The sequence below is a fragment of the Camelus dromedarius genome, chromosome 31 (assembly GCF_036321535.1).
Source record: "Camelus dromedarius isolate mCamDro1 chromosome 31, mCamDro1.pat, whole genome shotgun sequence".
Taxonomy (NCBI): domain Eukaryota; kingdom Metazoa; phylum Chordata; class Mammalia; order Artiodactyla; family Camelidae; genus Camelus; species Camelus dromedarius.
The window spans coordinates 23,848,432-23,860,590 of record NC_087466.1 but is presented as its reverse complement, the minus strand read 5'-3'; the positions used below and the strand labels follow the sequence as shown (position 1 = coordinate 23,860,590).

Sequence of the window (12,159 nt, the reverse complement as noted above, 5' to 3'; positions counted from 1 at the left end):
TGCCTTGATTGCTCGGCGTTAACTCTACAAAGAAGTGGAGACATTTCAGCTGAGTCAGCCTCCAGGAATGCATCCTTCTGAAGCACCTGAGAGTCCATCAACGAGACGCTGACACCCTGAGGGCCAGTCTCAGCCCGTCTCTGACCGCTGGAGCTCTGGGCCGCATGTCCTCTATGGAGGAGGAGTGGGAGCAGGTGACCCTGCCCCGTCCAGCTCAGGTGGCTGGTTTGAAGGCATCAGTTATCCGAGTCGCTCGTCTGGCAGGAAGAGAATCAGTAAGAACTCAACACTCCTTGTACTGCGGGGCCAGGGGAGGGGAGACTCAGAGGACCGCTGTGTGCAGGCGGCCCTGCAGAGACCAGCTAAGCCCCGCCCAGGACCTGTGGACGGTCAGGCGTTGCCCCAGGCAGGTGTCACTTGGGCCCTGAGTGGTCCACACAGGGCGGGGCGTGGGGCTGGGGAATGCATCCCAGTGCCTTAAACTCACGTGCTGACTCCACCCCCAACACTGCAGAGGGATTTAAAGGACATTACGGTTCCACCGCGTCTTTTCAACCTCACAAAACCCATGAACAGGTGAAGAGGATCGTGCACAAAACTAAAACGGAACGAAGTCAGCAGTGCCTGCACATGCAGACGCCAGAATGCTATCAGCGCGATTCCACTGGTCTGCTTCTGATCCTGCGTGCAACTTGCTAATTATCTCAGAGGCAGGTCACGGGAGAACGTCCGACCACCTTGTGGAGGGATAAAGCCAGCGAGCGCTTAACATGTCACGTTCCAGGGCATCGCGCTTTATGTAAACCACGAGCTAAGCGCTCACGGAGCCCCTCGGGCGTCGGGACAGCCGGCACCACTCTTAGAAAGGAGAACGCAGGCACGGAGGGAGCCAGGCACGTGCCAAGCTCACCAACGAGCTTAAATTACACGTAACGGCCCATCTCGGGGAACCTGCCTCCCAGGGAGTGCGCGTTAAGCTAAAACACCTTGGTTGAGCTCACAGGGAGCACCCTGACCAGGCCCCCCTGGGAACGACCGCAGGAAGGACGAAATTAACACACCCCTCGGGAGGCTGACCGGACCCAGGGAACACCTGACTTTGCTCCCTCCCCTCTGAGTACAAAAGAAGTCTGAATTCTAACTCAGGGAAGACAGTTCTTTGGGACACTAGTCCACCATCTTCTCCATCTGCTGGCTTTCCGAAGAAAGTCGCTATTCCTCGCCCCCAACAGCTCGCCCCTCAATTTACTGGCCTGTCATGCAGTGAGCAGGAGGAGCTGGGACCGGTGACAGCCATAAATACATGTTCCTGGATTTCACTGGAAAGTCCGTTTCTGTCTGAACCTTCAGCAGTGAGAGCTTAAATAAGTGCGTGGGGGCCACGAGTGGGTCCACTTTTCACTCAGAATCTCGGGTTTGGAGAAATTTCCCCCAAAGAGTCGAGAAGGGATGTTTCAGAGGAAAGTAGGTTGCATCTTCCTTTGCGACTTTCTCAAAGAGAGGCCCAGAACCTGGCCTTCCTCCAGGTCTACAGGTGAACCACGGCTGCGTGCCGCCCACCCCAGCCCTCCCCCAGGGGTCTGCAGGAGGACCGGCCCCTCACATCGGGCGTCGGGAGAGGCGCTTCATCGGAGAGACACAAGACCGCAGGGCGCAGGCGCCGGCACCACGGGGAGGTATTTGCCATCTACCCCCCAACTGTAGGTGGTGCAAACAGCCTCTGCTCCCCACCACCGATGACGCCAGACCCCAGCTACAGCTCACCCCCGGGCTCCCCACCGGCAGGGGGGGCAAACTTGCAGGAACGGCCCTCCCCGCACCCATCAGCGCTCCCAGTCTCTGTCCACTGGGGCCGGGAAGCAGGGCCTCGCTGGGGCCCGTGGTGAAGGCGCTGGATGGCTCCTTCTGAGATGCAGGGCCCTCTCCCGAGCCCCCACTCTGGGCCGGGCGCTGCGCCAGGTGACCAGGAATGGAGCTGGACCCGAGCCGGCCTGCTGCCCTCCACTGAGCCCCTATCTGGGGCGGCTCTGCCCTGCCAGAAATGGCTCCATCCTCCAAACACTAACTGTAGAAACAGTCCCTCAGGCTCACACCTTGTTGGCACCTTCTCTGCACGGGCCCTGGGCTCTGCCCTCCTGCTCCCTCCCAGCGACCCCGTGAAAGGGAGGAGCAGGCCCCACTCCCCGATGATATTTCTACCTTCCCTAATCGCTCCCTGGGGAACCGGCCCCTCCCCGTGGTCTGAGTAGGGCTGATCCATCCCTGAACCCTAGACGGTCACGTGAGCAGACGTGGCCAGTGAGAGAACAGGACAGAGAGCAGGATCCTCTCACACCATGACTGGGGGGCCAGGATGGGCACTTGACCCGAGTGGGCCAGTCACAGACCTCCCTGGGTTTTGAATGAAACTGACTTTTCATTCACGAAAGAGAGTCACTTTCCTTCTTGAGATCTCAGGACCCAAACCCATGTGGGCCTGAAGCTACAAGAGCTAGCCGTGCCTCGATGGAGGGGCCTGCCTGGAAATGAGCCAGCACAGAGGAGGGCAGAGGCAGGGGACAGAGAGGCCAGGTCAAGACAGATCCTCTGGGTCCCTGGATCCAGCCATGCCTGAAGCCAGCCTACAGCCCTTCTTAGTCGCTCGAGCCCTTAGCTCCCTGGCCTTCGGCCTAAGCTGATGCATCCCACACAGCCTTGACTGATGTAAGCATGTGCTGCCGGCCTTGCATCCCACAGAAGTGGAAACTGAGGTGCAGAATAATCAAGTCACTTGTCCAAGGCCACACAGCTGGCAAGGTGGAACCCACACGGTCATCACTGCGCTGTCACATGCCCCAGGACTTGCCGGACCCCCAGCGTAGGAGTCCCTGCATCTCCCTCACTCTGATAGTGGCATCACAAGTCCTCTGGCACACACCGAGGTCAGCGCCACGCAAACCCGCACGCCCTCTCCCCGCTCCATGCCGTGCGGCCCCAGGAGACTCACTTGGTGTTGGCTGGCGGGATGTTGCTCAGGTAATAGTGCACGGAGTGGTAGAGGAGGCCCACGATGGTGGTCCAGGCTGGGGAAAGAACAGACGGCAGACACCTGTCAGCATCCCGGGGGACGCGCAGGAGAGACACAAAGCCCCCGCCAGGCCCGCTCGCCCAGCAACGCGCGGCGCGGACCTCACAAGCAGGAGCCGGGCAGCTCCTGGAGGGGGAGACGGGGAGGGACACCCAGGGTCAGAGCTGGCGAGAGCCCACTCCACTCTTCAACTGTGAATTCAACCGTGGTGACCACTCCCCACCTCCCGCCTGAGCCAGCTCTCGACGCACAGACGCTGCGGCTCCCGGGGGAGCCAGACACGCCAGGAACAGCACGAGCATCTGAGTCCAGAGCCCCGCTCCAGCTGCGGGCCGCAGCCCAGCGCGGCAGCCGTGAGCGTGTCTCGGAGGCCGTCTGCGTGGAGTATTTATAGCAACACCAGCACTTGAGCGAGGCAGCAGAAGCAGGATTCACAAGTCACCCCGACGTCTGTCGTGCCTCCGGCTGGGTCCCACCTCTCAGAATATCACAACTTGGAAGCCGGAATCGTATATTCCGTTACTTCCCTCCACCAGCTCAACAGGAGGCTGGGGGAAGCAAGCTGCGAGCTGACTTCTCAGTTCTTCCGGACTCTGTGGAGGGTGTTAGCATTTCACAAATGCAATCAGCAATTCAGATCGTGCTCACCGCTCCCCGTGGGCCAGGCCCCGGGATGAGGGCTTTGCTGCTTCAGTTCCCACTGCCATGCACTGAGGCAGGTACTCCTACTGCCCCCTGTTTCACAGAGGAGGAAACTGAGGCCCGGCACGTGCAGCAACTTGTCCAAGCCACACAGCCGGTAAGTGGACTAGCCAGGATTCGAGGCCAAAAATTCCAGCCACAGAGTCGGTGCTGTGACTAATAAGTTCTCCTGCCAAGTGTGAGAAGTTTCCATATGTACAGACCACGAGGCTGTGGCCCTGCCAGTTCTGCAAAACTGAGGATTTCTAACACTCCATGCAGCCAGGTGGCGTGAGATGAGAAAGGATCGCATACGCAGCCGGTCGCCCGCGGCATTGTCCGCCCTTAAATTGCACTCCCCCGTTCACCCTGAGTGTAGGGGGACGGCCCCCTGAGGACAGGACACACCTGACATCCCGGAGCACCTGTCACACCAGCCAGCTAGAGGGAACAGGGAACAGAGGAGGGCTCCCGAGGGCCGGGGAGTGACGACTCCTTGCTGGGAGAGGCCATCACGGTCCTGCATCACCCAGCCTGGTCCCCAGTCAACAAGGCAGAACCAGGAAGCATGTGGCCTCTGGCCAGGTTGTCAGGAGCTAAGAACCCACGACTCCCTGACTGCCCAAGACCCCTGGGATGAAGGGAAAGGCCTGCAGAGCACAGTCACCTTTCAAGGGGCAGAGGGGACAGTCACTGCAGCAAAAATGGCCAGAACCACCTGGGGCCCCGGAAGGAGTAACCAGGGTCACCTCGGCTGCTGGTTCATTACAGCCCTCGGCTTCATCCTGCCCAGGAGGACCCGGGGTCCCTGAGCAGGCAGACCCCCTCACCCAGCCTGAGGCCACCCTGAGCGGGGAGGTGGTCACATCTGCTTAAGTTCTGCTAGCGAGGAGCCGTGCAGATTCGAGAGGACGCACAGCCTCCTGCCCGGAGGACCAAAATCACCCAGCAGGCTGTCCAGGATGCGGATTCCCGGCCCCTCCTCCCCAGTCCCGGCTCGCTGGGCTGGCGGGGACTTGGAGAGAGCCTGGGAGAACACGTTAGGCTCCTCCAGCGACACACTGTGTTCCCACCACGGAGACCTGGCCCAGAGCCGCCCCCGCAGGGACCCGGAGGAGGCCAGGCAGCCCCTCGGCCAGGCCAGAGCTCTCTGGGTTGAGTCTCCCCCCAGGGTCCCGGGCTGTAGGGGTCCGCGGCTGTGCTCACCTTGGCTGTGGAAAGCCTCGTGGGGGATCTCGATGTAGCTCTGGCCCCGGGCCGGGAAGCGGTAGTGGGAGGAGTTCATGGTCTTGGGTAGGAGTCTGGCCACTGAAAAGTCTAGAACAAGCCAGAGAGGAAGCTGCAGTCAGTCAGCTGCAGGGCAGGAAACCAGGCTGTAAACCCCGTTTGCTTTTGCCTTTTCTTTTCTTTCTTTCTTTTTTCTTCTTTTTTTTTTTTTTTTTTTTTTTTTTTTTAACAGAAAGAGCTCTCCTGGGGAGTGTAATTACCTTTAGGAAATGAGGACCTAAAAAGTAGGCGCATTCAGGGTGGAAATTGCAACCATGTGGCTGGCATGTCCGCCCGCCACACGCTGCGGGGGCTCCAGGCCTGCAGTGACCCCTCCGCCCTTGGGGCAGCCCCTCGGCTCCAGATGCCTCGGGCACTGGCTGCGCCCAGTCCTGCAGGGAGACCCCTGTGCTGGGGGCGGGGGGGCTCCTCCTCCAGGCTGGGGAGCCCATGAAAACACCTCAGACGCCCATCTTTGACGAGAGGCAGACGCATCATCCCACCCCAAAGGGAGCTCTCCTGGCCGACAAACTCCCGTTAAAACTAACGCAAGTGGGTGAATTCAGCTTACTTCCCAGAGCTTGGCTCTGGGGTGACGCATTAGCTCTGCCATGCTCGCCAGATACAGACTTTCAAACAGAAGGGCCGAGACGTCTGCTTGCAGGGGCTGCGCGAGGGTTATCTTGGCAAAGCCTCCAGCTGACCGTGGGAAACCTGACCGTGCGCCCGTTACCCCACGGACACTCCAGGCCGTTGTCATACGAGATGAGTTTGGCCCCCAAGTCAGCATCCAAGGTTCACATGGTCCTGCGTGAGCAGCGCGCTGAGCACGGCCGCCGTGACCGAACTCCGCCTTCCTCCAAAATGTGACCGCGCCTCGGGCAACGTAGTTTAGGACGCGGGAGAGCGCTGTCCCCGCTGCCGGCGCGCGAGCCCGTGCGCACCGGTGCGCGGCGCCGAGGGAAACGCGCCCCGCGCCCCGCCGGTCCCCACCCGCGCGCGCGCGCGCCGAGCTACCTGCCATGGACGAGGAGCCCGCGATGGTGACCTTGGGCTCGCTGGCCTGCAGGTTGGAAGATATGTGGCCCAGGACGGCGTCGACGGTTTCTATCAAGCCCAGCACCAAGGCGCTGTCCTGAAAACACCACAAGAGGAAGGAGACGTGAAGAGGGAGCTCGTGCAGTGATGGCGGGAGAAGGAGGCACCAAACGCACAGTCAGGCACCGCGCTCGCCGTCAACATTCCTCCAAAGGAGCACCGCCAGCACCTGCTGAGCCGCCTCCCGGGCCAGGCTCTGTCCTCACGCCCCCGGGAGAGGAGAGGGTCACACCCCTACCCCACTTCACAGGCGCGGAGGCGACCACGGAGGTCACATCGGCTCCAAGGCATCTATGCTCAGACGGGGGAGACTGGGACCTGGTCCTGGCTCCAGCCTCAACTCGCTGGGGACCCTGGCAAGTCTCTGACCTGCCCCTCCAGCTGCATCCCCTTCTGTCTCACGAGGAGGAGGGTAATCAGCCCCAAATACCCTCCAAAGTGAGGATGCTAGCAGTTCTGTCCTGATCTCCGTGAAGGGGCGGGTGCTTCAGAGACGCCAGCACCCCAAGTCATCCCTGGCCTCCCCCATGTGCTAGCTAGCATGCCCTTCCCCCGTGGGAGTCCCCACACTCACTCTGAGGCCCCACAGCAAAAGAGATCCCAGTGGGTGCCACCCCAAGAAGGCAGGGGTCCCTCCTGGCCACCCCATTTCTCTGCAGTGAGCTCAGACTGAGCTGTCACTCATCGTCAGACACACGTTGAGCAGGGAGGGGCCTCTCAGGTTCCCCCAGGAGCGCAGCGTGTGAGTCTCTGCCTCACTGCCTCCCCTCCTTCCCGCCTTTCTGAAACAAACATCTGTCTGTTGCTAAGCGTCCTCGGCGTGCTCACAAACACATGCTCCACGAGAGTCCAATGAGCTGGAAATAGAACACTTAGGCCAACGTGAGACCTTTTCCTTCAGGCCTGTGTCTGATTTCAATCAGGCAAGCACAGTTAAGCACAGGAAAATCTGTTTCTGGCAGGCAGTTCTGCTGGGTGGCGGCTGATTCATATCTCCTCTTTAATGCACAGTAGAGCCTGCCTGGGTCTGAATAGTTTCATGGTTATTCATGTTTTGCGGCAGAGCCTTCAGGAAGAGTTAACTGAAAACAATGCAGAAAAAACATCTGCTCAGGTCCTCCACGGGTCAGCCTCCGGGTGGTTCCTAGCAGCAGCCCTGCACACAGCCCCCCACCCCCGCAAGAAATCATGAACTCTGGAGGGCTGTGCCTTTTTTTTTTTTTTTAATGTGTTTCTAGGTAAGATCATATCAGCCTTAAATTTAAGACCATTTTTTTCTCCCTCTGCCAAGGTGAAGTCCAATCTCATTCAAATAAAAAGTTCACAAAACGTAAACCCTGGAGCAATCTCATTACTTACGAGAGAATGAGATGTCATTCTGCCTCACACTGGCAAATATGCATTGAACACTGTAGGAGTTCAGAAAAGGGAGCAGTGTAATGTCACACTGGTATGTGTGCGGCCAGTCTAGGCAAGGCAGTTAAGAGTCTTGTCTTCCTCCACCACCTCCACGGTGGGGTAACCTTGGAAGTCATGTGTTGAGACAGAGACATCAGAAAATGGACCAAGCCAGGATCCTCAGGTCACTGGATGGAGAAGAGGCTCCTCTGACCCATATCAGACTTGGCAGGAGTAAGAAGTAAACGTCCACTGTGCTGAGCCACTGAGATATAGGAGCTATTTGTTACTGCAGCACAGCCTAGCCTAGCCTGACTGATACAGCATCATGGAAGAATATGTAATATCATTGGGAAGTGCTCTTGACATAATGAAGGAAAATGGGTAAACTCAGGTCCATAGCATATGTGCAGACTATATATGCATACAAGAGAATTGAAAACCAGACTCTAAGGAATATGCACAAGAGTGTTAACATTATCTCTCAGCCTGAGGATTTCAGGTGACTTTTATTTTATATACTTTTATCATCTGCATTTTCTAACTTCTCCACAACATATTCACTTGTTTTATTTTTTAAATAAGTAAAATCAATAAAGTTATTTTAAAAAAGAAAACAAAAAGTATTCTAACCTCCTTTCCAATTCTTTTGATTACAGAGAAAAAGAGAAGCTGTTTTGATTTTTACACTTAAAATCATGAAGTGAAATGTCCATTGACAGATAACTGGATAAAGAAGATGTGGTGTATATATACAATGGAATACTATTCAGCCATAAAAAGAATAAAATAATGCCATTTGCAGCAACATGGGTGGACCTGGAGATTATTATTCTAAGTGAAGTAAGTCAGAAAGAGAAAGAAAATTATCATATGATATCACTTATATACGGAAACTTCAAAAAATGAACTTATTTCCAAAAGAGAACCAGATTCACAGACATAGAAGACAAACTTATGGTTAAGGGGAAGAGGTAGAGGGATAAATTGGGAGTTTGGGATTTGCAGATACTAACTATTATACATAAAATTGATGAACAACAAGATCCCACTGTATAGCACAGAAAATAGCCTGTTAATAGCCTATAATGAAGAAAAATATGAAAAGGAATATATATATATATATATATATATATATATATATATATATATATATATATATATAATATGTGACTGAAGCATTATGCTGTACACCAGAAACTAACACAACACTGTAAACCGACTATACTTCAATTTAAAAAGAAAATCATGAAGTGTATTGTTACATGTTCTACTTTTTTCATTTAATCTAGTGATCTTTAAACATCATACATGTGTTTTATTATCATTCAGGAACAATGTGATGGTGAAAATATATGTATTATTAAAATGATAAACAAGCATACATTCTTCATGAAGAAATCCGTTTCCCTGCTCATGACTGACAACGGCACCATGTCCCTGATGCTCACAGAACTCTGGTCCACAGAGAAGAAAGAGCATGGCAAGTAGGTCATCCATCCAGTCGAAATGAGCTTTTATATCCCGGATCTCAGGACTAAGGGCTGTTTCCCTCACAGATAAGGATGGGGCCAGGTTAACGCCCCTTCAAGGAAGACAAAATGGCTCCCAAGGTATGTACGTTTTGAAGTTCAAAATGGTCTTTCCTCTTACCTCTGACACGGCAGTCCAACTGGGCAAACGAAGAACCTCTCCCACGGTTTTCAAGAAAGTCTAAAAGCAGACAAGATGACATTGCTGAGTGTGTGTCCTTAAGTCTCAGAAGTGTAAGACCTTCGATTTTCCCATCTTTGCCAGCCACAGGCTGCATTTTGAATATGTAAAGTAGTAAATGAAAATAGCTCCCATGAATGGATTGGGTTATATTTTACAAAGCCCTTTTATACGCGTTTTCTCATTTTTTTCCCTGTGACAACCCTTTAGGCAACGAGAAGCATTTAGATGTCAGAATGAACACCATTTAGTTACAGCAGAAGCCCTAAGCACAGTGCCAGGCCCTCAGTAAATGCCTGTTGAATGAATGAATGAATGAACGAACGGCTGAATGAATAAACAAACAAATCATGCTCAATATGCTTTCCCTGGCATTAAACAAAACAAAACAAAACACTTGTTCATTGGAAATTACCTCTCCATAAAGCAGAAGTTACTTGGGGGCACTTGGTCAAAATCACCTTAAAACCATGTCTGGTTTGGCTCACTACTGTTCTGAAAAAGGAAATTAGCTTCTAACATCTTCAAACGGGAGATTTAACTGAAAATATATGTGTTTCCTGGTTCTTTTGAAAAAAAAAGCAGAAGCTAGAACAATCCCTACCCCACTGTCCCACATGGCCGCCACTGACCAAAATTGAACAGCAGCTGCTCCCTTGGGCAGATGTGCGTTACCCGGGTCACCCCAGTCCTCACCCCGCCCTATAGCTACACCTAGTCTGTCTCCCTCATTTCATTACTCACGCAGGTTTTTAACTGTGTCTCCTACTATCAGAATTACACTTAGAGCCTGATCTAAGTCTCTTGTATTTCCAACAAACTGCCCTCTCGGGAAAAATCACATTCTTCCTCACACATTTAGACACTAAATATTTAGAGAATACATCACCAAAACCCCTCATTCTTTCATTTATATTTATTTTATAGATACTAAGACCCTAAGTGCAATGCCTGAAGAATTTAGAATGAAAAAAACCAACCGTGATCTCTATCCTCACTGGGCTTGAGGTCTAGTGGGCAGAGTTTATAATGTAGACCAAGGACCAGCACTTTTTTGTTTTTAAAGGGTCACCTAGTAGAAAATTCAGGCTTTATGTGCTATACCCTCACTCTGTCACAAACCCTTAGTCCTGCCACTGTCGGGCAAAATTAGCCATAGACAACACACAAGTAAATGAGTGTGGTACAGCAAAATTTTATTTCCAAAAACAGGCAATGGGCTAGATTTGGCCCAAGGGCTATAGTTTACTGACTACTGATCTAGAGTGGTTCAGCTGAATAGAAATACAATGGGAGCCACATTTTTATTTTAAATTTTCTAGTAGCTATATTTTAAAAAGTAAAAAGAAAACTGGTGAAATTAATTTTAAAAACATATTCTACTTGGTCCAATAAACCTAAAATATCACTGCAACAGGTAATCACTGTAAAAATGATCAATTTGGTATTTCACATTCTTCTGTGATACTAAGTTTTAGAAATTCTATGTGTATTTTACACTTACAGCACATCCTAATTTGAACTGGCCACAGTTCAGGTGTCCAGGAGCCACTTGTGGCTAATGACCACCTTATTATGCAGCACAGGAAACGAATTCTTGTCATTTTCCTGTTCAGCTATCAGTGGTGAGAAGCCAGGACTTAATGGAAAATTGAATAATGGATGCCAAAGATTTTTTATTTCTCATCAAATCAGAGATTGGTGGAGTTCTGGGTACATCGGTATGGTTCCTCTCCGGGATACTGAGAGTTGGGTATCTCCACACGGATCCACACCAGAGATCTCAAACTGATGACCCACAGGCCAAATCTGCCTCATGACTGTCTTTGATTTGGTTTGTCCATAATTGCTTTTAAATTTCAGTCAGCTGTCTATTTTTTAAAATTGGATGATTTTCTAAAAAAAAAAAAAAAATCCAGGTATGGAGCTTTGCTTGCAAAACCAGAAGCGGTCATGGTAAAGATTAAAATCAGGTGACTCGGAGCAGCTAGCTGCTCCTCCCTGTGGGTGGGTGCCTTCCAGTTTGCCACAGTCTCCACTCCTCCCTATTATCCATCGGACCCCGGCATCCATTTACCTTATTTGGTCCCTGCACGCATCTGAGCTTATGACCTCTGACTGTCCTGTCTGGGCGAGGGGAGAAGGGAGTCAAAGCAAACAGGGAATCACCAAGCTCAGGAGCGTTTTCCAAGGAGACGAGCAGTGGATTCTCTGTTCCCGCACAGACACCCCGTCAAGCCTACAGAGAGGCCCGAGCCCTCCCGGCAGCCTCCTCCTTCTGGGCAGCCTCACACCCACACCGCTGGGCTCATGTGGGGAGCCCGGAAGTGCTCGGGCCGCCTCGGCCCCGCCCACACCTCCTGTGATTGGCTGAGGCAGCATGCCGGGAACCTCCCCTCGGCCAGTGATTGGTCTAGGCACGGTCATGTGAGGGGATATTGGCAGAGGGACTCATGGGAAAGACAGTCCCTCCCTATAAAGGCAGCGGCGCCCCGCCCCTCCTTTCTCACAGGGTCGCCGTCAGTAAGGCGTGGTGTGTGCAGCTGCCCCCGCGCCCGGGAAACAGCAGGTGCCAAGGGAGCCAGAGGGCTGCCTCCCGGATCCCTGCCGTGACTGAACGCCGAAGAAACCGATTTGCCTGGAGGGAAGCGATTAAATGCTCTGATTTTTATTTTTTGAAAAGTATTTAATCATATTGGTGATTTGCGGTCACAACCGTTGTAACAGAGAGAGCCCTGGGTGAGTGAGTCCAGAAGCGGAGGCGTGCTAGGACACAGAGCTGGGTTTGCTTGAGCCCTGAACCCCCCGGTTCCTGCAGCTCCGGACCTCGCCTTCCAGCGCTTTTCAGAGCCCGTGGTCCACCCTCGCCCTTCAGCCCTGAGCCTCTTGGAGGCAGGAAGTGGCTCTCGGCCATCCTGCAGCCCCAGACCTAGCAT

General features: G+C 53.0%; 1 protein-coding gene across 5 annotated transcripts in view; it reads right to left on the bottom strand.

Moving 5' to 3' along the window:
• The window catches only part of ADGRD1 (adhesion G protein-coupled receptor D1), a 157,308-nt gene that overhangs the window by 80,218 nt on the left and 64,931 nt on the right, over window positions 1–12,159 (bottom strand). For all 5 annotated transcript variants that reach the window (XM_064481327.1, XM_064481328.1, XM_064481329.1 and 2 more), the window contains 4 exons: window positions 9,164–9,223; window positions 6,032–6,149; window positions 4,955–5,065; window positions 2,987–3,062 (listed from right to left, as the gene is read on the bottom strand). In XM_064481327.1, coding sequence (XP_064337397.1) covers window positions 2,987–3,062; window positions 4,955–5,065; window positions 6,032–6,149; window positions 9,164–9,223 — 365 coding nt within the window. The remainder of the gene's footprint in view (window positions 1–2,986; window positions 3,063–4,954; window positions 5,066–6,031; window positions 6,150–9,163; window positions 9,224–12,159) is intronic.